This window comes from Podarcis bocagei, assembly GCF_964188305.1.
Source record: "Podarcis bocagei genome assembly, chromosome: 12".
Taxonomy (NCBI): Eukaryota; Metazoa; Chordata; class Lepidosauria; order Squamata; family Lacertidae; genus Podarcis; species Podarcis bocagei.
This window is the reverse complement of record NC_138137.1, coordinates 55,519,142-55,543,825: the sequence shown is the minus strand read 5'-3', so window position 1 is coordinate 55,543,825 and position 24,684 is coordinate 55,519,142. Positions and strand designations below refer to the sequence as shown.

Here is a 24,684-nt window from a genome sequence, read left to right as displayed (position 1 = left end):
AGAGAGGCTTTGAGGGCCACATGTGGCCTCTGGGTCTGAGGTTCTCCACCACTGATCCAAAGTGATGGCTCTGATGATGAGGTCTTTTTTGCCAGACTCCCAAGCAAGCCATTTCCTTTCTGAGCTGCTCCAGGCTGTACCACTGCAGTTGGGTTAGGGGGCTCACAGGACAGAAAATGGCAAGTGGCGGGGAGATGGGTTGTAGCTAGACCTTCTCCCTCAAATGCTAGTTTTCTGTTGGCAGGGAGAACTAGGATTTAGACCAGGGGTAGTCAACCTGTTTATACCTACCGCCTACTAGTGCATCTTTCTTGATGGTAAAATTTCCTTACCGTCCACCAGTGCTCAATAGAAGGAGGATTCAGCTTGTGCCATAGAACCCACTACCGCCCACCTAGAATCCTGAAACGCCCACTGGTGGGCGGTAGGGACCAGGTGGACAACCCCAGATTTAGACACTACCTCCCTGAAGCCAAAACCATTGACAGAATTTGTGTTTTCCATCTGTTCCTGCGTATTGGACGGGAGTGGGGTGGGAGTGGTCCTTGCTGCGTGTGGCTGTTACATGTAGTTCTGCCACAGTGCTTAACTTTTGCCATTTCCCCTCCACCCTGCTTGTACATTTTAGCCCTGCCAGTTCTTTTTAAGCAAGAGCTTAAAGATGTGGAAAAGGAAGAAGGAGACACCGTAGCTTTGCGCTGCGTACTCAACAAGCCGGACGTATCCGTGGCCTGGAAGAAAGGAGCGACGGTCCTTCGGGCTAGTGACAAATATAAGATGAAGCTGGAGGGGTGTGTGGCTGAGCTGTTCATCCACAATTCAGAGCCAGAGGATGGTGGGAGATACACCTGTGATGCCGGAGATAAGCAGAGCACAGCTCAGGTCAAAATCCATGGTAGGGTAATGGGAATGCATCCATCTCATTATTGCATTTATTCCCATTTTATATGTATCTACTCTGAGTTTTAGCTTGCTTAGCAAATACGTGGTATACAATCCTACCAGCTTGATATTTTTAGGAAGTTCATTGGGGTTTTCTATGCTGTGTTTATTACAGAGGGCGCCTCCAATTTGGGGAGTTTTTCTCCTAGGGTTTTTTTTGGTGCATGGGTCTATTCCGCAACATGTCCGTTGATGCAATAATAGTGATGGATTTATACTGGACTGTCCACTCTGGACTGTTCTGCAATGCATCTGCAGCGTTCTTGCATTATTGCTGCCTGCGGGGGGACTCTTGCACTACAAGATTGGGAGAAAAAGCAAAATGCATGTCATTTGGGGGGGTATGAAACGTTATAGGATTTCAGGAGGAAGTTGCAGGCAGCATGCCAGCCACAAAACGTTTGCAGGTGCAAAAAACATTGAAAATGGGATTGTGGATAACTTCCCCGATACCATCATGAGCACAATTCACCATGAATGCACAATAAAAACCACATCTGGAGGAGCATGTTTGGAAGATTAGTATCCTGGCTTTTCTGTTGAGTGCGTGCTCTCAGGTAGGCTCCGCCCCTTTTAACAACACAAAGAGCTCCGCCTCCCCCCACCACAGATAGGTTCATTAGAACTGAGGTTTGTCAGGAACCTCAAAGGGGCGTGATGTGGGGAGGCGGACCAGGAATTTCTGTCGTTGTCTCGGGGATTGGGGAGTTGCCCTCCCCATGCAAAGGTTGCCCTCTGGTTGATGGGAGAGTGGTCATTATTGAGCAATTATCCTGATTTGTTTGTGCGGAGATTAGATGACACCAGCTATTTAATGAGCAACCATTCCGATTTGTTAGACAATGTTTCGTGAAAGGTGTTATCCCATACTTCCCCATAACTTTCCTTATTGTAAGGAAGTCCAGTCTTTGAGGGAGGTGATTTTTGTGTGTGTGCGAGACTGCCTAGTTAACTACAGCTGAACAACCTCAATTTGCCGGTATGTGTTGAATCCCACCTGGCAATAGCAATAGTCTGGAAGCTCCCTAAATCTTTATCATAATGAGCTAGGCAATTTTGTGATGGCAGCCATAATACGCCTGAACTGCTTGGGAGTTTCAGTGGTTCATGGAGAGTCTTTGGGCCTAGGGAAAGAGGCGTAGACTAGACAAGGCCCAAGGGAAGGAGGATTGGGACATGGAAGAGTTCAAAAGAATGATAGGAAGAAGAGAGGGCCAGAGTGGGGGATGAATCTGAGAAGGGAATGAAAACCAGGGGAAAGAAAGATCAGAGAAGAGAGGCATAACTTCACAGGGGCTGCAGAGGTGAGAAAAGTTTGAAAGGACCATATGAAATCTTGGGTTGGAGGCAGTGTTGCGCTCGTTTCTCTCTGGTCGGGGACAGAGGGTGGCGCTTGGGGGGGAACTGTCATCCCTCCACTCCTTGGTGTATGGAGTGCCCCAGGGTGTGATACTCTTCCCGATGCTTTTTAACATCTTTATGCGCCCCCTCGCCCAGCTTGTCCGGAGTTTTGGGCTGGGCTGCCATCAGTATGCTGATGACACCCAACTCTATCTGTTGATGGATGGCCATCCTGACTCGGCCCCAGACACACTGATCAGATGTTTGGAAGCTGTGGCTGGATGGTTACGTGGGAGCCGGTTGAAGTTAAATCCTTCGAAGACAGAGGTCCTCTGGCTGGGACGGGACGATATGGGATTGAGGGGGCAACTCCCATCTCTTGCGGGGGTGCAATTAGTGCCAGCACCGTCCGTTAAGAGTTTGGGTGTAATCTTCGATACCTCCCTCTCCATGGAGGTGCAGATTGCAGCTATAACAAAGGCGGCATTTTTTCATCTCCGCCAAGCTAAGCAGTTGGCTCCTTACCTCTCTCGCCCTGACCTAGCCACTGTGATCCACGCGACGGTCACCTCCAGACTGGATTATTGTAACTCGCTCTACGTGGGGCTGCCCCTGAGACTGGCCCAGAAACTCCAGCGGGTGCAGAATGCCGCAGCGAGACTCCTTACGGGGTCTTCGCTGCGGGATCACATTCATCCGGTGCTATACCAGCTGCACTGGCTCCCGGTGGAGTACAGGATCAGGTTTAAGGTGCTGGTTTTAACCTTCAAAGCCCTATACGGCCTAGGACCCTCGTATCTACGGGACCGCCTCTCCTGGTATGCCCCACAGAGGAACTTACGGTCTTCAAATAAAAACATCTTGAAGGTCCCAGGCCTCAGAGAGGTTAGGCTGGCCTCAACTAGAGCCAGGGCTTTTCCGGCTGCGGCTCCAACCTGGTGGAACGCTCTGTCACAAGAGACAAGGGCCCTCCAGGACTTGACATCTTTCCGCAGGGCCTGCAAGACAGAGCTGTTCCACCAGGCCTTTGGTCAGGGCGCAGCCTGACTCCCTCCTTTGGCAATCTTTACAATACTTTAGTTTATGGTTGCCATCAATTTTGATTTTAATTAATTCTTTGATGTTTTTATAATGTTGCACTATTTTAGTGTTGTTAGCCGCCCTGAGCCCGGCTTCGGCTGGGGAGGGCGGGATATAAATAAAATTTATTATTATTATTATTATTATTATTATTATTATTATTATTATTATTACTGAATCAGATGCAAGTCATCCTCATGTGTGTGTGTGTTTGTGTATATACATTTTAAATCCCTTCATCCTCCAGCCATACCTACCCGCTTCAAAGAACCGCTAAAGAACACGGAAGCCACACAAGGTGGGATAGTTACTCTGCACTGTGAGCTGAACAAGTCTGCTCCAGTTGAGTGGATGAAGGGGCAGAAAGGTCTGAGGCCCAGCAGCAAATACAGAATGAAGAAAGAAGGAACTGTGGCCGAATTGACGATCCACGATCTAGACCTCAAGGATGCTGGGGATTACACATGTTCCACTGGAGACCAAAAGACAACAGCTGTCTTAACAGTGAATGGTAAAAACACAACAACGCTACCAGCCTTTTGGAGTGATTCTGCCATCTGCCCCCACCCGCTTAATTTATGTTCTTGCAAAGCTCTGTCTTCAGCTCTACTTTTCCTTCGTCTTGTCCTTCGCTGTCATGCCGGCATGCAGCCTCCCTGCTTTACTCTTCTCCAGTTTCGCAGGATGTAAGGTGTTGCTGTTGCATGCTTACGCGATTTGCAAAGTTCCTCTCGCAAATGACATGGCATGACGTGCACAAGGTATGAGATATACTGTGTGGTTCTGTCACCCTCATTAAGAAAAGGTTGGCCATTTCATATCTGAGTTATTATTTCAATTCTCCGGCCAGCCTCCTCTTAATGGGGCACCCCTTCATTCCTAAGGATAACCCCATTCGGAAGTTCTTTTCTGTCCCCCAAGTTGGCAATTGGCAGGATTTGCTGGAAGCATGTCCAAGATGGTTCCCCATAACTGGGGGGTGAATTGCACAATTCAGCAGCATGCCAGAGAATGAGAGAGCCTCCGCATAACTTGTGGTTGTTGACACAGTATCTGTTCATTCTGCGTCCTTCAGCCTTGGCAGCACAGTTCAAAATGGGACTAAAGAATGAGGAAGCAACAGAGAGCGGAACAGCCACTCTGCATTGCGAGTTGACCAAGGCCGTTGACTCCGTTGAGTGGCTGAAGGATCAAAAGGTGCTGAAACCGAGTGAAAAATACAGAATGAGGCTAGAGGGTCGCTTTGCTGAGCTAACCATCCAAGATCTGGAACTGACGGATGCTGGAAGCTACACCTGCGTGTGTGGAGATCAGAAGACCACTGCAGCCGTGAAAGTGAATGGTAATGGACCTTATGCCCACAGATAAAGCCTGTTAACAAACATGCTTAATCCAGCTGTAACCGCTCTTGCAACATGTCTTTGTGGATCTCTTGCTGTTGGTCTTGCCGATGAGCTGAGGCGGCAAAAGAGGGAGGTCCCTGGCCGCGCCAGTGTGATATCGTGCAAGCCACGCCCCCCCTAGGGCAGCCGATTGGCTGGCCAGGGGATGACGCTGCCAGGGATCCCCTCAATCGCGCGGAGGCTGAGAGCCAGCCCCCGTGCACGTGGAGAGGGTGTGAAGCCCGCAACTCCACCTCCTCTCGAGTTCGGAAGTGGTTTTGTGGATCTCTTGCTGCTGGTCTCCTGGGGCTTCTTTTTCTTCCCTGTCCTCCCCCCCGCCCAATATTTTGATACATAAAACAATGCAGTTATACCTCTTCCTGCAAAATGCTCCCGTGTTCCTGCTACATAGGGGTCTGGTGATGGTTGCGGCACAGCTAAACCTTTGTGTTGGTTGCTCTTGACGCCAGTTGCTTCCTAGCAACATGGACCTGACCAGTGTGCTAAAGCATCAAAACGTCAGAGGTCCTCCGGTGATCTGACCCTTTCTCTCTACCCATATTGCATTCTTTAGCACTGCCTGTATTTTTCCAAGAAGAACTAAAAAGCAAGGAGGTTACAGAGGGCGAGACGGCCACACTGCTCTGCACGCTGAGCAAGGCTGCCCCCGTGGAATGGCAGAAGGGGCAAAGGGCACTCAAAGCAGGTGGCAAATACGAAATTAAGCAGGAGGGGCCTTGTGCTGAGCTGGTGATCCATGACTTGGATGTAGCAGATTCTGGAGACTACACTTGCAAATGCGGAGGACAGAAGACTACAGCTAGCTTGACCGTGAATGGTAAAGAAAAGAAATGTAGAGATATAACGTGTACCTTATATATAGCCAGACTTCTCTTGCGGTTTTTCTTCTGAAATTAAACCCAACAGCACTCTTCCTAATCCACACATGTTACCTTCCTCCTCCTCCTCCTCCTTAAAACACCCCTTTGGTGTGGATTCTGGAACTTCTTCCTCACAGCAGATGCATAGACCCTCTCAAATGAATGTAACATGCCAGCTACAAATTTACAGGCTCAGAAATGTTGAAAAGCTTCACTGGGTCTTCATCACGCTTGGTTTACCTAAGAAAACAAGTCGTGATGTTTTCACTCAGTCTTCATTCAGTGAGATCCAGAGAATTTCCGCATTGGTTGGAGCTGCGGGAGGAGGGCCTTTTGGTTAGGACTTGTCACGAAGAATTGCTAGGGGGGTATTAAATTCATTCCCATCTCCAAATATGTTAATTGTTAAATGAACAGCCAGACCTAAACTGGGAGTGGTGCCATTTTCAGTGTAGGATTAAGTGCAAGCTACTGGGATAGAATGGTGCAAGCAAAACCAAGGAGGCACTTTAGGTCAAGGCCAAAAAAGGCTGAAGTCTATAATTCAATTCTGAAACCCTGCACCTAGGCAGAATAGGCTTCTCTAGGATGAGCGTAATTTAATGCAATGAAAAGACAAGCCCCAAGTAAATCAATACATTGACACCGGTAGCACACTTATAATTGTTTGCTAAGAGGAGGGTAGTCCACAGTCTCGAGGGTCTCAGTTTTGATGGACTCCTGTCCTGTTGTTACCTCCACCTTGCAGTCCTGCCTACACTTTTCACGAAAGCCTTGAAGGATGAAGAAGCTACGGAAGGCAAAGCCGCCACTCTGCGGTGCGAGCTGAACAAGGCCTCTGCCACCGTGGAGTGGAAGAAAGGGCACAAGACCCTTAAGCAAGGCAGCAAGTACAAAATGAGGCAGGATGGCACCATTGCTGAGCTTATCATCCAAGGCCTGGAGCTAACAGATTCTGGGAGTTACAGCTGTGTATGTGGAGAGCAGCAGACGGTGGCATCTTTAGAAGTCAAGGGTAAAAACAAACAAACAAGCTCGCAACCCATTCAACCTAGTTTCTACCTTTTCTACCCATTCAATGGTGTTACCGTTATCCTTCCTGGCTTATTTTTGGAATCCAGATCCACTGTTGCAGGGCAGGACATTGCATGACTGATAGAACTCAATATTTTCATAAGTGTGTGTGTGTGGGAGGGAGTCTTCTTAGATAGGTTGGAATCCAGATGTTTTGGGCGCTACTTCTAAGGCCACAGCCCTTTTTAATTCCACATCCATTCCTCTATTTCCTGTCTTTCAGAGGAAGTGGATTTTCTAGGTAGGTTGAGATAGCCAATATTTCCCTGAATGGGTGATGCCTTTCACTGCCTCTGAGTGGTGGGACTTCAGTGGTTGCATGCAGGGGTAAGGATCAATTTCTTTTTCTCCCTCCGCCGCTTACTTTCCCCCTCTATTACCACCTTCTCAGCCCTCCCGGTGCTTTTCAAAGAAGGACTGAAGAACAGGGAAGCCGTGGAAGGCACCACTGCCACTCTGCGTTGTGCCATGACCAAAGCTGGCGTTGAGGTGAAGTGGAGAAAGGGGTCTGAGTCTCTCAAGCCAAGTGACAAGTACAGAATGAGGCAGGAAGGTGCTGCGGCTGAACTCTTGATTCGAGACCTGCAGGTGGAGGACACAGGAGATTATACCTGTGTTTGTGGAGACCAAAAGACAACGGCTGTCTTGACTGTTCATGGTAACCAAACGTTCCATGCTGCAATGGTGATGTCTCGGAATCTGCCTTCTCTCTGTATTTTTACTGACTTTGTGTTGCCTTTGTTGTTTCCCTCCTTTGTTCATCTCGATCTGTCTGTTTCTCTGTCATTTGCTTGTTAACATACCTTGTATTGTCTCCAGCATGAGTGAGTGTGGGCTCATCCACACTTCTGCTTGTCCTCTGCCTAGAAAGCTCAGATCCCGACGGTTTTCTGCTTGTCCCACTCCTTTACCAGGGAAAGCTTGTTCTTTAGTTCTCAATCGGAACAAACAGCAATCCGCTGAAAACCTGAATGGCTGCCTGCTCTGATTGTGCACTGAAGAGTAGTTTTCCTGGAGGGAAGCAGTGGGACGAGAGGAAGTGTGGATAAGCTCTGTGTCATAAATAGATCCTTAATGTTGCAGCCAGTGGTTTGCACTGAAATCCCAGTTGTAAAAATGTGTGTCTTCATTATCTGTTGGCAGCACTGGAGTAGAATCTCTGCAGTTCTGGAGAACTGTGGAGGGGTGTGTCCATAGAGCACTTCGAATGCTTCCTCCTACACACTTCTTGTTTACTGTGCGTCTGTCATTTATGTGTTGTTGGAAATTACCCTACAATGAGAAGCTATGATATAAGTACTGGAAATCGGGAGCCGTGCTGTTCTTCCACATCAACAAGGTCGTTTTCTACGGCCTGAAACCATCTCTGGAAGATTTTTAACAGGACACTTCTTGAAAACTCAATTACAACTGATTTTATAATATTATTTCATGCCACACCAATCTCTATGTGGTACGAGATTCTAGGTGTTGCAAGCATACTTACCGGAGTCTGTGTTCCCTTTTGGGACAATGATATGTGTTTTTTTAATACATATATACGACCTGTGTCTGGATGGAGAGAGCGCAAAGCGTTCACAGCCCAAGAGGGTGCTGTTCCTCTCATTGCTGCAGCCTCCGATTCCAGGAGACCCCAAACATCATGTATGATCTTCCTGCTCCCAACTCTGGGATTGTCTTTTGCTAATTACCCAGAGCTCAGGGTGGGGTCTCCCCCCTATATTTCTGGAAGAGAGTCTTCTGCCTCGTTGATGGATTTCTTGATGGGTTAATGACTCTGCCTTTGTTTCATAATGGCCCCTCTCCAGGCGATTCCCTGGTCAAGAGAACAAGTCAGTATTTTTACACTGCTAAATCCATTGATTAAACGTCAACATTTATGAAAGCCAGGAATTATGAGGTTTGGTTAAATTCCAGCCACCTTACTGAATCCAGATATTTTAGGGGAGTCTTGCCTCCCCACAAATTTATAACAATATTCTATTTTGCTCACTAGCATTTGGAAGCTTTCACTGATCATTAACATCTTGTTTTTAGCTTGGTGACTTGGATAGTGTACTTCTGTGTGACCTGGTAAAGTGCTCCCCCCCCCCATATATTTTCAACCTACTTGCCTACAAGTCAACCGAAAAGGTCGCATTCCTTTTGAAATATAGTCCAACTGCCTTGGACCACTTTTAATTTATCATCCATGGCTTTTGTTCATCCTTTTCCCTCCTGCTAACCAAACTACATTCTTCATCTTTGAAATCTTTGTTGCCTCATAACCTACCTCCTGTGTTATGGTTTCTGGATCAAAACTATTAAAAAGCCACAAAAGTTCCACATCTGAAATAAGACATTCCTTGGAATAAAATATATCTGAGAGTCTTTTACTTGGAAACTTCCAAAAGTATATTGGAATTTCAGTTGCTAACTGCATTGCATCATTTGGGCATGACATGTTGGGTGCTGGCTATATACTAGCAAGGGAATCTCTGAGATTCTTGTTGGGATGTTTAGTCCCATGCCAGTGGCTCCATGATGGCTGCAAAGTCCACGGGTGGCATGTAAAGGTAAAGGTAAAGGGACCCCTGACCATTAGGTCCAGTCGTGGCCGACTCTGGGGTTGCGGCGCTCATCTCGCTCTATGGGCCAAGGGAACCGGCGTACAGCTTCTGGGTCATGTGGCCAGCATGACTAAGCCACTTCTGGCGAACCAGAGCAGCGCACGGAAACACTGTTTACCTTCCCGCTGGAGTGGTACCTATTTATCTACTTGCACTTTGACGTGCTTTCGAACTGCTAGGTGGGCAGGAGCAGGGACTGAGCAATGGGAGCTCACCCCATCGCGGGGATTCGAACCGCCAACTTTCTGATCGGCAAGTCCTAGGCTCTGTGGTTTAACCCACAGTGCCATCCGTGTCCCGACAGCGCCACCCATGTCCCCGGGTGGCATGTATCTTACTTTATTTCATCCCATTTTAATCTACTTTTCTTTAAAGTCTTTTATGACAGACATTTCTGATGGTATCTGTTTCCCAAATAAGGCAACTTACACTCTCTCCTTTGTCCTTTGTCATGCTGTTGGGCATTAACCCAATGGCTGTGAAAGTCTATTGGTCTAGCGGTCGTTATTTCCCATTAGAAATGCTTTGTTTACGGACATAATAATGTTAGGGCCCGGCTTTAAGTTGCTAAATATCACAACTGTAGGACATCATGGGGCATGGTTGCTAATGGTTGCTTGGTAGTAAACTTGGTAATAATCTGCATCTATAGACCTGCAGGGCATGTCTCTTATCTTCTGCAGCTCTGCCTAAAAATAGCTGGTTTCAGGTGCTTCAGAGGAGCCCTGGGCACAATCATGCAACTGCTCAAGTTCCATAACATTTTGAAGAACTTGAGGAGGCTGGTACATCAGCTTAGTTCTGAGGCTTTTTCAGGGCTGGTTCTAGCTTTCAGTCCCTGCATTGATGCCCTAGGCTGAAACCCTAAGCCCTTGTAGCTAGGAGGTAAGTCCAAATGGGACATAATTCTGAGTAACTTCTGGGCTTGCGCAGAACAAGATGCACATTGATGAAAAAATGGCTCATGGTGCATGTTGGGCTGGAAGATCCTTATCTGACATGCAAAACACAGGGGAATCTGCAGGTTCCATGTGTCAAAGTCATGTCAAATCTTCTTCTGGAGAAGCCAATGGCATTCATTTTAGCAGAAATCGCTTCCAAGTGTTCTCTCCACTGCAGCTGAAGACTCGCCGTTTTGGTGTCCCGTCCCGTCCCCCCCCACCAACTTCTGTTCATTCGACTTTAAAACTCACTGTTTAGGCCTTTTGCTTTTATTTCTTATTTTCAATTCTGCTTATTGCATTCCTTTTTCATCCTTCCTTGCAAATTTTTTTCCCATGGAAAATTCTAATGAGTTCATATTTTTTTCCCCATTTTAAGAGGCAGGTGAAATGTCTTTGATGTCTGGCAATGTTTACAGCTTTTACCGTCCTTTTTGTTTGTTTGTTTGTTTGTTTTGTTTGCACGATGTTCATATTTACATTTCATTTGTGTGTGTGTGTGTGTGTGTGTGTGTGTGTGTGTGTGTGTACATTTATGTCTCATTTGTGGGGATGCTGAATGCTACTCCCAAGCAAGTTATTTGTCTCTAAGAGTTTGTGTTCTGAAGTTGGATGAAATGAAATCATTACTTGTGATCTCATTTCAACAAATGATCCACATTTCCATTTAGTTTCATGTCCAAAATGCTGTTGAAAAACCTGAAAGCTAGAAAATGGCTGACATTTAAAATTACCAGAACCTTTTCATTTTTATTTTTGCATATAATGAAACGGCATTGCTCTTTCAAAAGAGTTTTAAATGCTTTATACGTGGTTCTGTTGTTGGTGGAAAGAAGCCAGAATCTGCCATCAACAAAGCACTGCTCTCTCAAAAGACCCTTCTAATGGATGCAGGTGAACAGCTCAAGTGGTTCTTGGAATATCTGGGTCACATGACACACTCTCTATCAATATTACTCCCCTCAGCTGTGCCTGCACGTTTCCAAGAAGAACTTAAAAGCCAGGAAGTCACGGAATGTGGGACGGCCACTCTGCGCTGTGAGCTGAGCAAGGCTGCCCTAGTGGAGTGGAGGAAGGGTGAACAGCTACTCAAACCGAGTGATAAATACAAAATCAAACAGAAGGATAATGTTGCCGAGCTGATCATCCAAGACGTCACGGACCAAGATGCTGGAGATTACTCTTGTGTGTGCGGAGATCAAAAAACATCTGCCTCTCTAACTGTGCATGGTAAATATTATACGCATGTGGCATTGACAACATTCTACAAGATATGTTTTATACCTAGATTCTCCTCAGACCATGTGAAATATAGTCCACCATTCTACACTGGGTTTCTCTTGGTCGTGGTAATTATCCTGTTTCTTTTTCCTAAGTCCCATTTTGTTGTTTCTCTGACTAAGTGTACCAAAACTGATGCAAATGTTCTAGCTATAATTTACTCATAGCGTTTGGGAGCAACTTAGTCAATGTTGAGGTTCCCATGGCCCTGACATCAGCAGCAACAAGATAAGGCAGGACATTTAACCATGCTCTGTGTATATATGGATAATAACATTTATTTAAGCAACTTGAATCATTCCAACTATAGTCTCCCCCTATAGTTCACTGAGCTGTAGCATGGGGTGGTACATAATCCATTTTTGGACACAAGTCTCTCATTGGCTGTGAAACACACTATGAATGCTGGGAATGGTGGAGGGTGGGCGGTCGGAGAGGAGGTTTTCCTCAAAGCAGCTGCAGGTTCTCAGTACCGCCCACTAGATCCTCAGCCCAGATGCTCTGTGGCCAAGTTCACGTGACGAGGTAAGTCAAACTTTGGTTATAGCTTGTGGTTAGTGATGAGAGTCCCAGTTTGGATGGCATGCTAAGCCTAGAGCAGCGGTTCTCAACCTGTGGGTCCCCAGATGTTGTTGGACTAAAACTCCCATCACCCCTAGCTAGCAAGGCCAGAGCTCAGGGATGATGGGAGTTGTAGTCCAACACATCTGGGGACCCACCGGTTGAGAACTGCTGGCTTAGAAAAACGAGCAGAGAGGCTGCGGTCTCCTCTCTGGGAGCTTGTGCATTTGTGTAGTCTTGCCAACCCAAGGTTTGGTTTAGTGCGCTGGGTGCATGCTGCCAACAGATGTGTGCATGGATGTTTGGTGGAGGTGGGAGTGGAGGAACTGGCTTCCTTCTGGCCTGTTTTGCTGTTACTATACAGATGTCTATACACAAAACTGGTAGAAGGTTGCCTCAGGAGAGTGAGGAAAATTCTCAGGGATGATTCACACCCTCAGGCTGTTGGCTGCTGAATGAAAAGATAACAACAGGGCAACTGACTTTCGGGTTTGGTGGGTGTGCGTCAGTAAACGAGGGGAATTAAGACGAAGAGAGCTGAGTGGGGGGTGCTTGTGTAATCTCACTGTATACAAGTTGTACAAGTGACAATAAAGTATTTAAATGTGAAGCTGGGGCAGAGGCGGGTGCATTAGGAGCATTTAATTCCACATGGTTGCAGAGTTATCAAGCTAGCTAGAGCTTTCCAACAGAAGGAGGAGCATAAGGGGGAATATAGTATCACATGTGCTTTTCTCTGGGGCTTGGGTGGAAGAGAAATGTAGCGGAAAGGGGAGGAACCTACAGGCTGGATGATATGGAATGGAAAGCATTCTCTGGGGCTAGTGGGGGAGACATAATAGTGGCTCTCGTTGCTAAAAAACGTGAAGCAGCCCTGAGCCAGTTTTAGAAGATTGCACTGTGTTTTGCAAATAATCATCGCAGACACAAGATAGCATAGACATTCATTTCCTTAACCTAGTATTGACTTGTTAGTATGTTTAGGGCATGACTGTCCTCTATGCAGTTTCTGTAAGTTCTCATTTGCAATACTGTTTCTCCTGACTGTCTTGGACAGTCTGCCCAAATTCTCAGAATTCCTTCTACTTACAGAAACGGTTGAAACCCACCTGGGTTGGTGAATTATGCCATGGAGACCGTGCAAAACACAGAGGTGTACAGTGCAAGTCAACCCTGAGCCACAAGGCTTATTTTGTGCAGGGAACCCTCATGTTGCAGCTCATTGGGCAATTCTAGCAATATGAGTGTGAGAAGTGAGCAACTATCTGTCTTCAAGAACCATGGCCAAAAATTGGGGGCAGCTATAAGCTCTTCTTTCTTCTCAGTAGCATGGTGTACTTAAGGTTCCAAGTACAAGTCATTTGCCCTCCCTCATGCTGATACCTTCTCGGAAATCAGAAAAGCCATACTGTGAATACTAGGGTAATTGGTGGATAAGAGGAATCTCCTGGAATCTCCCAACTGCTGTGAATTTTAATGTGCTCTTTGTGATCTCCAGCCCTGCCTCCACGCTTCAAAACAGAGCTGAGCAACCTGGAGGTTGTAGAATGCGGAACAGCTACTTTGAAGTGTGAGCTGACCAAGGCAGCAGCTCCAGTGGAGTGGAGGAAGGGCAATGAGGTGCTCAAGCCGAACGACAAATACGAAATGAAGCTAGAAGGTGCTGTTGCTCAGCTTGTCATCCACAGTTTGGAACTGGGAGATGCTGGAGATTACAGCTGCACCTTTGGTGACCAGAAGAGCTTGGCTTCCTTGAGAGTGAATGGTACATTTAATGGTTCTATTTCCAGTTTGTCAAATGCAACATGAGTAACTGCAGGAAAAGCAGGCATCCTTATCTATCTGTCCTCATGGACTCTCCCATGTAGCTAAGAGATCTAAAGAGGTTTACAACACTGATAGGCTGAGTATTATCGCTTGTATTTTGAGACCCAGGGCAACAACCAAAACATGCAGAAACTGTCAGGAGTTCAGCCTACGCTCGAGTAGGACCCTGGCAGAGACACATGCCCGACTGGCATGTTCCCTCCCTCCTGGTCGATCGTTCGGGAGCTTCAAAAGCTTTCTTTTGCCCAAACATCACAGCGACCGATGCCAACCGACACTGGCACACTTAGGGATCAGCAGAGTTTGTGCAGTTGCATAACAGACCTCAGCAACTCAGCATTTTGGCTAATCTACTTTATTTACATAGAAACACACACGGAGCACTGCAATATGGCTCCTTCTCTCTCTAGCATCAGACAGTAAAGAGAAAAAGGACAATAGTCCCACTTCACGGAACACAGTAACGCAAACATCCTGTCTCCGTCACTTCCCACTCTGTGGAGTCAAAACATATACTGTCATGTGAAAGACAACAATCCCATGACTGCAATCGTGGAGCAGGAATTCTAACAGAAACCAGGGAAACAAGAGTGCTGTATTCTCAAGGATGTAGGTAATATAGAAGTATATAAAAGAGGCACACAGTAGGTTTGGGCTGAATGGACATCCAGCATAATGAAGTTTCTGCTGCATTGTCACTTCTGCTATCCTCCATAGTTAACGTAACCAGGTGGCCATGGAGTAATCTTGGTAATATACAACTGATACTGATTTTACTGGTGTGTTGATTCTCTTGCTGAGAATTGCAAAGAATTGTGGAGGAGTGTCTTTAAACCTCCCAGACTCTCAATGTATGTAAGAAACGTTTTTCAGATGTTGACAGTCACTCAATATATTCATTCTAAACTTCTTAGCCCTCCCTGCCCTTTTCAAGAAAGGCATGGAGGATCAAGAGGCCTTGGAAGATGGGACGGTTGCTTTCCAGTGCGAGCTGACGAAAGCATCTCCAGTGGAGTGGAAGAGGAAGCATAAGTCACTCAAACCGAGTGACAAGTACAAAATGAGGCAGGAAGGTGCTGTCTCAGAGCTTGTGATAGTCAGCCTAGAACTTAAGGATGCTGGAGAGTATTCCTGTGTGTGCGGCAACCAGACAACAACTGCGGCTCTGACAGTGCACGGTAAATCAGCGTGTCCTAAATGTCCGGGTAGTCTGGAAAACCCTGGTCGTTCTTCCCAGCCGGTCCTCTGTGTGTGTTGACGTCGCATTCTCCTCTGTGATGTGTTTTGTCATATCTTCCTAATTCACTGGATGTTCCAGTGCATGTTCCTGCACTGATTACCCCCTTGGTCTATCTACTGTTTCCCCTCTATTCTAGAGTGGTGATTTTCAGACTCTGTTCTGGGGGAACCTAGAACTCTTCAGAAGGCTGTTGAGGGTTCCTCAGTTAGAAGATCTGCAATGGAAGATGAGCTTCCCTGACAGACAGCTTGCCCACCAGCAGCAGCTGCAGGAGAATTTTTACTCTTGGGTCTTTTCAGGACTGTGTGTTCCTCTAGAACATTTCCCGTAACCTCTGCAACGAGTAAGGATTCCCTAGCAAACCAACAAGTAGACAAATAGATATAGAAAAGGTTCCCCAAAGTTAAAAAGTTTGAAAACCATAATTCTAGAGCATCCTTGCATTATTGCTCTCCTCGAAAGACCTCATGCATTCCCATTGCTTTGTTTTGACATGGAGTGTTCCGTTGTCTGGCTAATGCACATTAATGATATCTCTGTGGCATGTCCACTTCTGTGGTGTGTTGTGGTCTCACTTCAGCTGGAAAGGATACTGGCATGAACCTGTGTTAAACGGTAGCAGCTGTGGAGATCTGTTCATTTCACCCACACTGAGAGAACACAAGGTTGCTGAGAGTATTTGCTGCTTCCTTGTTTCTTAGCCTTGCCCATAGTTTTCAAAGAAGAACTAAAATGTGCGGAAGCTGTGGAAGGCGAGGTGGCCACCCTGCGCTGCAAGCTCAGCAAGCCTGCTTTGGTCGAATGGAAGAAGGGCAGTCAGTCACTGAAGCATGGTGAAAAATACACGATGAGGCAGAAGGACACCATAGTGGAACTGCTGATTCATCACCTAGAAGAGGAGGATTCTGGCAATTATACCTGTGTGTGTGGCAACCAGCAAACCACAGCTGCCTTAGCAGTACATGGTAATGCCATATATTTTAAAGGAACCATAATGTTTCCCACCATCCCTTCACCCATTTTTTTATGTATGTTGCTTTTCTTTGAAGAACACCCAATTTGGACTTGTCATGTCCATTGCAGTGGGCATCTGGGTAAGTGTGCTTTAACAGGCTCTACGTATTGTATCCCTCAGTTCCACCGGCCCTCTTCAAAGAGCCCCTAAGGAATGTGAAAGCTACAGAAGAAGGAACAGCCACTCTATGCTGTGAACTAACTAAGGCTGCTCCGGTGGAGTGGATGAAGGGGCAGCATTTACTCAAGGAAGGTGATAAGTACAAAATGAGACAGGAAGGCTCTGTTGTTAAGCTGCTGATTCAAGATCTGGAACTGACAGATGCTGCCGAATATACCTGTGTCTGTGGAGACCAGAAGACAGCAGCTTCCTTGACCGTGCATGGTAAAGAAGTTAAATGCGTGGTCACCTACCATCCCACTAACTGTACATTATCTGGAGTTGGATTTAATTTCCACATGTTTGTGTTTGTCATCCATATCTATGTCATTTCTGTGACGTCGTCTCTGATTGTTGGGCATGGCCTGTCAACGTTTGTCTAGGAGCAATCGTCGTTGAAATAAGTTACATGTTCCCAATTCATTTCCATGGTGTTTCCACACGATAACATTCTCTGTCTTGTTAAATTATCCACTGGGTTCCCATAAATGGCAAAGACAGGAAGCTGTGTTTGCAATTACAAGTTGTTATCAGCTTCCTGCCTTTAAAGCCTTCCTATACGTTTTGATTGTTGTTCGCTCATGTTGTGTGGTCCACAGTGCTCCTCCCAAGTGGTCACTTGTTGTTTTAAGTGCAATGATTTTGTTCTGTGACCCTCAGCCTTGCCTGCAAGGTTCAAACGCAACCTAAAGAATGTGGAAGCAACAGAAGGTGGCGTGGCCACACTGCAGTGTCAGCTGACGAAGGTTGCACCCGTGGAATGGAAGAAGGACGGCCAAGTGCTCCAAGCTAGTGAAAAGTGGATCATGAGACAAGATAGTAGCGCCGTAGAGCTGGAGATCCATCAACTAGATCTTCAGGATATGGGAAACTATAGCTGTGTGTGTGGAGACCAACAAACTACAGCGTCTTTGACAGTCAATGGTAAACTATGGGTTGCAAATTAACTTCTAAAAAAATTTGCTAATTTCACCCTGAATAGCTACAGTATATCTGCCTTCCCTTGCCTAGTGCCCTCCAGATGTTTCAGACTACAGCTCCCATCAGTGCTGGCTGGGGATAGTGGGAATTGTAGTCCGAAATATCTGGAAGACACAAGGCGTAAGACAGTGCCCACTCTAGTCTGCAGCATAGCGAGCATGCACTTCCAAGTGCCATGGACTTCCAAAACTTGATTCATAATGCATTTAGCACAGCTCACCACTGGTCCAAACTTTTGGAGATGTTCACGCGCTCTGCTTCTTTTGTGTCCCATAGCTCTCCCCGCGTTTTTCAAGGAAGAGTTAAAGAGTGAGCAGGTTGCAGAAGAAGGCTCAGTAACACTGCGCTGCAGGTTGAGCAAAGATGCTCCAGTGGCGTGGAAGAAAGGGCACAACCTGCTGAATGCAGGTGGCAAGTACATCATGACGCAGCAAGGGACTACTGCAGAGCTGACTATTGATCATGCAGAAATGCAGGATGCAGGAGATTATACCTGTGTATGCGGAGACCAGCAGACAACAGCTGCTTTAACTGTCCATGGTAAAAGCAAAAGGCCAACCTTGATTAGATGACTTCCTAGTATCACTTCTAAAACTTAAGCTTTGTGCAATGCCTATCTCAACTCTCTAATATTCTTTTATAATTTAATTTTTATATTTTAATATTTTAAAATTATTTTGTCTTCCCCCTTCTCCCCCTGCTCCTGCCCCCAAGTAGGAATGGGACAAGACAAGTTTTTCTCCTAGTACTTCTGGACTTACAAAGTCCCTCTTACTTTGATGAGACCGTTCTAAAACCAATAGAAAACTGGTGGACTGGGCAGGGAGAGGGGTGGATTTGTAGGAGCTTGAAACACCAATGTCTGTGGCGATCTTGAATCCTGAATTAAAATTGCTCCTTGTTGCCATCATTGTTGGTTTCTTTAGCAGGGATTCTACTCTGAATTAAAACAAAAGAGTAAAATAATAATGGGAAGTTACTGTTGCATGTCTAATTTGCCTGGTTTTCAGTTTTATTCTTCATTTGGTTCTCTTCTTCTCCTGTGGCCCGGAGTAGCCACCTGCATAAATGCCTAACCGTCCCGCTATCTGTTGCATCCTCAGCCTTACCTGCCTATTTCAAAGGTGAACTAAGGAACCAGGAAACCACTGAAGGCAAATCTGCTGTTCTTCGGTGTCAGCTGAGCAAGGTGGCACCAGTCGAGTGGAGGAAGGGGCAGCTGGTCCTCAGACAAAGTGAGAAATACACACTAAAGCAGGAAGGCGCCATTTCAGAGCTGCTGATCCACAGCCCTGATGAACAGGATACAGGAGAATATACCTGTGTTTGTGGAGACCACCAGACCTCTGCGACCCTAAGAGTCAATGGTAAACAATGCTACTTGACAAACAACGAGCTTTTCACGCTGCCTTGTAACATCGCAATTTTGGAAGCAAACTCCACCATCTGTGTTTGCCTCTCCTACTATCCCTTTCCACCTCTTTTTCCTTTGGAATAGCATCCTCTGTCTCTGTTGAACTGGTGGCTGTGTACATGCAAGAAGACCCCTTCATCATTACCATTTTGGCTTCTTCTGATGTCCTTGCGTCAACTACTTTTGTGTTGCTGTCTTCCAATGGCTTCCATCCCTGTTTAAACTATGTGCATGTGTGTGTGTGTGTTCCACTGGTAATGCATAGAGTAGTTCTGGTTGCAACATGTGTCTGTGTTCAGCTATTGTGCACCTTATGTGTATCACATGTCTCTGTTTGTTTATGTCTTATTGTTGAGCACCATAGAAGATTTATCACACATATGCCAAGCAAGCAACGTCTTCTGCAGCCACCAAGCGAATGGGAATCAGGTGGAATCATGTTGCCCGAAGGAATCCATCATATGATGGGAAACCATTGTTGTCAAATCAAGGGCTGCTGCATAGATATACAGTGGTACCTTGGTTTAAGAACAGCTTAGTTTATGAACAACTTGGATTAAGAACGCTGCAAACCCAGAAGACGGCGTTTTGGTTTGTGAACTTTGCCTTGGAAACAGAACATGTTCTGCTTCATGTTGAGTGTGTTCCATTTGTAAATTGAGTCCCCTGCTGCTATGGGAAAGCACGTCTTGGTTAAAGAACGCTTTGGTTTAAGAACGGACTTCCGGAATGGATTAAGTTCATAAACCAAGGTACCACTGTAGTAGTAATTACAGACTGAATTTTGAACGTCATGAAGAAAAGCCTTTTTTCACACAAGAGCTGCACAGTCAGGAAGTCACAGAAGGCGAAAGACTCACTCTGGTACTTGAGTTGACAAAGGCTGATGGTTTGGTGGAGGGAAGGAAGGAGCATAGAGGTCTCAGACCCAGCAACAAGTGCTTCATTAAGCAGGGAGATCCATTTGATTCTGACGTAGATTCAAAGAGTGTTGAAGAATATACTTGCAACCATGGAGACCAGAAGATGACAGTCTCCTTGACAGTCAACAGTAAAATTGCATTGTGCAAAGTACTGTGGGATGAGTATTTTAGTGCCCATTGATCTCTGAACTTGAACTTCATCATTCCATTGCAAGTTGTTCCTGAAATACATTGTACATCCTCCTGTGTTCCTGGTCTTTCTGTTCTCTTGTCTCTGTGTTCCATTGCGTTTCGGTAGCATACATCCATGTCAGTGTCTCGTTTGTCGAGAAGGAGTGTGTAGAGATGACCTCCCACCATCCCCAAGTGCTGTCTCCCTTTCAAGGCCGTGTGCCAATGCCTGATGAAGCCATTTCCATTGAAAATCAACAGGCATTGGACCTGGACTTTTTATAGATTCCCCATTCCACTTTATATTACCTACAACCTTCCCTCCTCTCATATCACCCAGCTACTAGTGTTGGGTCATCATACATTTATAAATCTGTGTTCTGCAGCCCTCCCAGCACAGTTCAAAATGGCACTGAAGGATGTAAAAGCCACTGAAAATGAAACGGCCACACTACGCTGTGAGCTCACCAAGGCCGCTCCGGTGGAGTGGATGAAGGAAGAAAAGAAACTAGCAGAAAGCAACAAGTACCGAATCAGGCAGGAAGAAACTGTCACGGAGCTGGCGATCCATGATTTAGACATGAAGGATGCTGGACGCTACACCTGCACATGTGGAGACCAGAAGACCACTGCTGTCTTAACAGTTAACGGTAAAGTGTGTGAAATTAATCCAGCCAGTGAATGTATCGATAGTCAAATTCTAGGATCATAAATAAGTTTGGGATTATGGTAGGGCTGCAAAGTAAATATTCTGTGGGATGGTTTGCTCATGTATAAAGGTACAGTATTAAGTCCAGTCGCGGATGACTCTGGGGTTGCGGCGCTCATCTCGCTCTACTGGCCGAGGGAGCTGGGGTTTGTCTGCAGAAAGCTTCCGGGTCATGTGGCCAGCATGACTAAGCCGCTTCTGGAGAAACCAGAGCAGCGCACGGAAATGCCGTTTACCTTCCCGCTGGAATGGTACCTATTTATCTACTTGCACTTTGACGTGCTTTTGAACTGCTAGGTTGGCAGGAGCTGGGACCGAACAATGGGAGCTCACCCCGTTGCGGGGATTCAAACCACCAACCTTCAGATCGGCAAGCCCTAGGCTCTGTGGTTTAGACCACAGCGCCACCCGCGTCCCTCCTTGCTCATGTACACACATGACTTAACTGCTTTGATTTACAAGTGATAACTGGCAGCTGAATGTTTGAGCTAGTGGTCAGCATTGTGCAGGAGAGGACACTGGGTGACTTGAAAGTTCAGCCTGCAAAGTTTCATCTGGGATGACTTATTTGCCCATGAAAGTTGTTACTTAGATGTTGCAGTCATCAAGTAATGAACATATGTGTACCTGCAGTGAACCAGGCCTATAGTAGTAGTGGAGGTGGTGGTAATAGTAATAATAACTTATAAGACCATAACTTATAACACCATAAGACCAGTTTCTGGCAATTTATACTTTCTTTTTGGTACTTTCACAGAATTTTTAAACCATAAAGATTTGAGATGCCTTGTGTTGACATTTTGAAATTTGGGGTCTTGTACGTTGTTAAGAATGGCAATTTTCAAAACACTGAAATGTGAAAGTAGGAGCTATTCACAGCCATGCAATAAATATAGTTTATTGTCTTGGTCATCATAGACATTTGCATTCCGTTGCAGTGAATGCCACGTGTCTGAAACACTTATTATTATTGCTGGATAAAAGTCCTGATTGACTACTGTTCTTCCCACTGTCCCACTGAGCAAGTTGATATAAACTAAGTATAACTCCTTAAAGCCATCCTAGCAAAAGCAAACTTACTAGGGAAAAACCAGGTATTCACCATGGGTATTGAAGACAACCTTGCATATGGTTAACGGTTAACAGTTCCTCACATTGCAGCAAAATCTCTAATGTTGTGAATGATGCTCTTCCCATTGTTTCCACCAACTGTTTCTTTCCTCCAAACAGCTTTTTCTTTCTTTTTTTGGACGAGGAAGGAGCCTCCGCCAGGGTTTCACCTTCCCAGAACGGTTCCCCGTCTTGCACCTATAAGCATTATAGCCCATGTTTTGTCTTCATCTCTTGTTGTTGGCTCCACAGCCCTCAAGCCTGAATTCAAGCAACGGCTGAAGAATGAGAAAGGGGAAGAAGGTGGAACAGCCAGGCTGCGCTGTGAGGTGACGGTGGTTAAGGCGTCAGTGGAGTGGAGGAAAGATGGTGTAGTGCTCCATCCCGGTCCCAAATATGAAATGAAACAGGAAGGTGCCAAGCATGAGCTACTTGTTCGCGATTTGGAAACCAAGGACAGTGGAGAGTATTCCTGCATCACTGGGGATCAAACCACGTCGGCAAAGCTGGAAGTTAAAGGTAGGAGGCAGCGTTCCTGGCAATTGTCACCATTACAATTTGGCAGTCTAATCCTTTGCAACGGGGTGAGCTCCCGCTGCTCTGTCCCAGCTCCTGCCGACATAATAATAATAATAATAATAATAATAATAATAATAATAATAATAAATTTTTATTTATATCCTGCCCTCCCCAGCCAAAGCCGGGCTCAGATCGGCTAACAACATTAAAAGTAACACAGTTCACATAAAATCACAACCAATTAATTGAAATTCATTCTAAAATCTATTCATTCTAAAATCAGTTCATAATCAAATTAATGGCAACCATTAGGCTAGCAGTTCGAAAGCACGCCAGTGCAAGTAGATAAATAGGTACCGCTCCAGCGGGAAGGTAAACGGCGTTTCCGTGCGCTCTGGTTTCCGTCACAATGTTCCGTTGCGCCAGAAGTGGTTTAGTCATGCTGGCCACTTGACCCAGAAAGCTGTCTGTGGACAAACGCCGGCTCCCTTGACCTGAAAGCAAGATCAGCGCCGCAACCCCATAGTCGTCTTTGACTGGACTTAACTGTCCAGGGGTCCTTTACCTTTACCTCTCTTATTTAGGGCTGCCATATTTCAAATCCAGACACAAAAAGTTGTTGAGCTTTTTTAGGGCAATTGTCTGATATTCCCTCCGCCAGAGCCCAGGTCACCTGCGCCAGAGCCTGAATCAGAGTCCCCCCCCCCCCCAAACAAAAAAGATTAAAAAAATAAAACCCTCAAATCCACGACATTTTAAATTCCCCTTGGATGGACATGTAGGACCCCCAAAAGAGGACATGTCTGGGAATTCCTAGACATATGGTAACCCTATCTTTTTGTATGCCAAGAATGTATAACTCAACATGCATGGGCATTGCTTTAGACAATGGATCCAGGGTAGGCTTTAGCTAGATCATGGTACGTTCCAATTTAATTCTCAAAAAATAGATGGAATGCAGGCAATTTCAAAAGTAAGAGAAATGGAAGTTTTATATTACCCAGATACTGTTTTCTGTGGCATAGTAGTAAATTCTGTGTTCCTTCTTGAATGGTAGAATATTCACAATTACCCCGTGGGTTCTCACTCAACTGCTTAGATCTGTGGAAGTGGCACTGTTGCAGATGCCACCTGATACTTGTTCCGCCCTTCCAGAAAACCAGCTCTTTAGTGTGGCAGCAGCAACCACACTTTGGAACTCCCTGCCTATTGACATTAGGCAACCAGCTTTGATGTACTCTTTTTGGCACCTGCTTATGGCATTTTTTATTAAACAAGCTTTTATTTGTAAGCTGCCTTGAGTCCCGTCAGGGCAAAAATTAATTAATTAATTAATTAATTAATATCCAGACATGTAGATTTTGGCGCATTATAATCTTTTTTTTTTTTACTGCTAATTATTTTAAAACATTTTAAATTGTTTTCAACTGCTTTTTCAATTGTTAATTTAAGCACCTAGAGGTTTTCCTACACTCAATCAATATACTGTATCAATACAGTGGTACCTTGGGTTACAGACTCCACTAACCCGGAAGTAGTACCTCGACTTAAGAACTTTACCTCAGGATGAGAACAGAAATCGCAAGCCGGCGGTGCAGCGGCAACAAGAGGCCCCATTAGCTAAAGTGGTACCTCAGGTTAAGTTTCAGGTTAAGAACGGACCTCCGGAACGAATTAAGTTCTTAACCAGAGGTACCACTATACAGTGGTGCCCCGCAAGACAAATGCCTCGCAAGACGGAAAACTCGCTAGACGAAAGAGTTTTCCGTTTTGGAGGTGCTTCGCAAAACGAATTTCCTATGGGCTTGCTTCGCAAGACGACAATGTCTTGCGAGTTCCTGCTGTTTTTTTTCCTCCCCCCCTTTTTCTAAGCTGCTAAGCTGCTTATCAGCTGATCCGATCAGGAGATAAGCCGCTAATAGCGCTAATCCGCTAATCCTTCAATGGGCTTGCTTCGCAAGACGAAAAAACCGCTAGACGAAGAGAATCACAGAACGGATTCTTTTCGTCTTGCGAGGCACCACTGTATTGTTTAATAAAAGAAATGTGCATGCCCTGGCTTGTAGGATAGTTACAGAGAACAAAGCACTGGCTGGATCAAATTGTGATGGTCCACACTATGAGAACTTTGTTCCCTCACTTTCCACCATCGCTGACACTTGCAGGACTTGACATCACCATCATTAGGGGGCTGAAGAACACGGAGGTCTTTGAGGATGAAGATGTGACCTTTGAGTGCAAGGTCTCCCACGACAATGCGAAGGATGTGGAGTGGAAGCTTCAGGAGGCCTCTCTCCAGAGCAATGAGATGAACAAGATCTCCGTTGAAAAAGGCAGGGTCCACATATTGCAGCTGAGGAAGGTGACCCAGCAAGATTCAGGCACGGTCACCTTCCGGGTTGGACCATATACTTCCACAGCACAGCTCAAAGTGAAAGGTAATCCCATGAGGGGCATTGTGACAAAACTACTAGGCAAGCCAACTATGTTATATCTCGAGCATGTCTTTGTGATTGGCAGAAAG

The 24,684-nt window shown here is 45.8% G+C and overlaps 1 protein-coding gene and 1 long non-coding RNA gene across 2 annotated transcripts in view; one reads left to right on the top strand and one right to left on the bottom strand.

The window, feature by feature from the left end:
- The window catches only part of OBSCN (obscurin, cytoskeletal calmodulin and titin-interacting RhoGEF), a 285,408-nt gene that overhangs the window by 103,385 nt on the left and 157,339 nt on the right, over positions 1-24,684 (top strand). Inside the window, exons 36-52 of the mRNA XM_081163401.1 lie at positions 629-895; positions 3,611-3,874; positions 4,439-4,705; positions 5,320-5,583; positions 6,375-6,641; positions 7,092-7,358; positions 11,217-11,480; positions 13,591-13,857; positions 14,834-15,097; positions 15,861-16,124; positions 16,295-16,558; positions 16,994-17,257; positions 17,591-17,854; positions 18,418-18,681; positions 20,209-20,472; positions 21,894-22,160; positions 24,326-24,598. Coding sequence (XP_081019527.1) covers positions 629-895; positions 3,611-3,874; positions 4,439-4,705; positions 5,320-5,583; positions 6,375-6,641; positions 7,092-7,358; positions 11,217-11,480; positions 13,591-13,857; positions 14,834-15,097; positions 15,861-16,124; positions 16,295-16,558; positions 16,994-17,257; positions 17,591-17,854; positions 18,418-18,681; positions 20,209-20,472; positions 21,894-22,160; positions 24,326-24,598 — 4,515 coding nt within the window. The remainder of the gene's footprint in view (positions 1-628; positions 896-3,610; positions 3,875-4,438; positions 4,706-5,319; positions 5,584-6,374; positions 6,642-7,091; positions 7,359-11,216; positions 11,481-13,590; positions 13,858-14,833; positions 15,098-15,860; positions 16,125-16,294; positions 16,559-16,993; positions 17,258-17,590; positions 17,855-18,417; positions 18,682-20,208; positions 20,473-21,893; positions 22,161-24,325; positions 24,599-24,684) is intronic.
- Positions 1-24,684, bottom strand: part of LOC308569782 — a 137,241-nt gene that overhangs the window by 32,613 nt on the left and 79,944 nt on the right. The window lies entirely within an intron of this gene.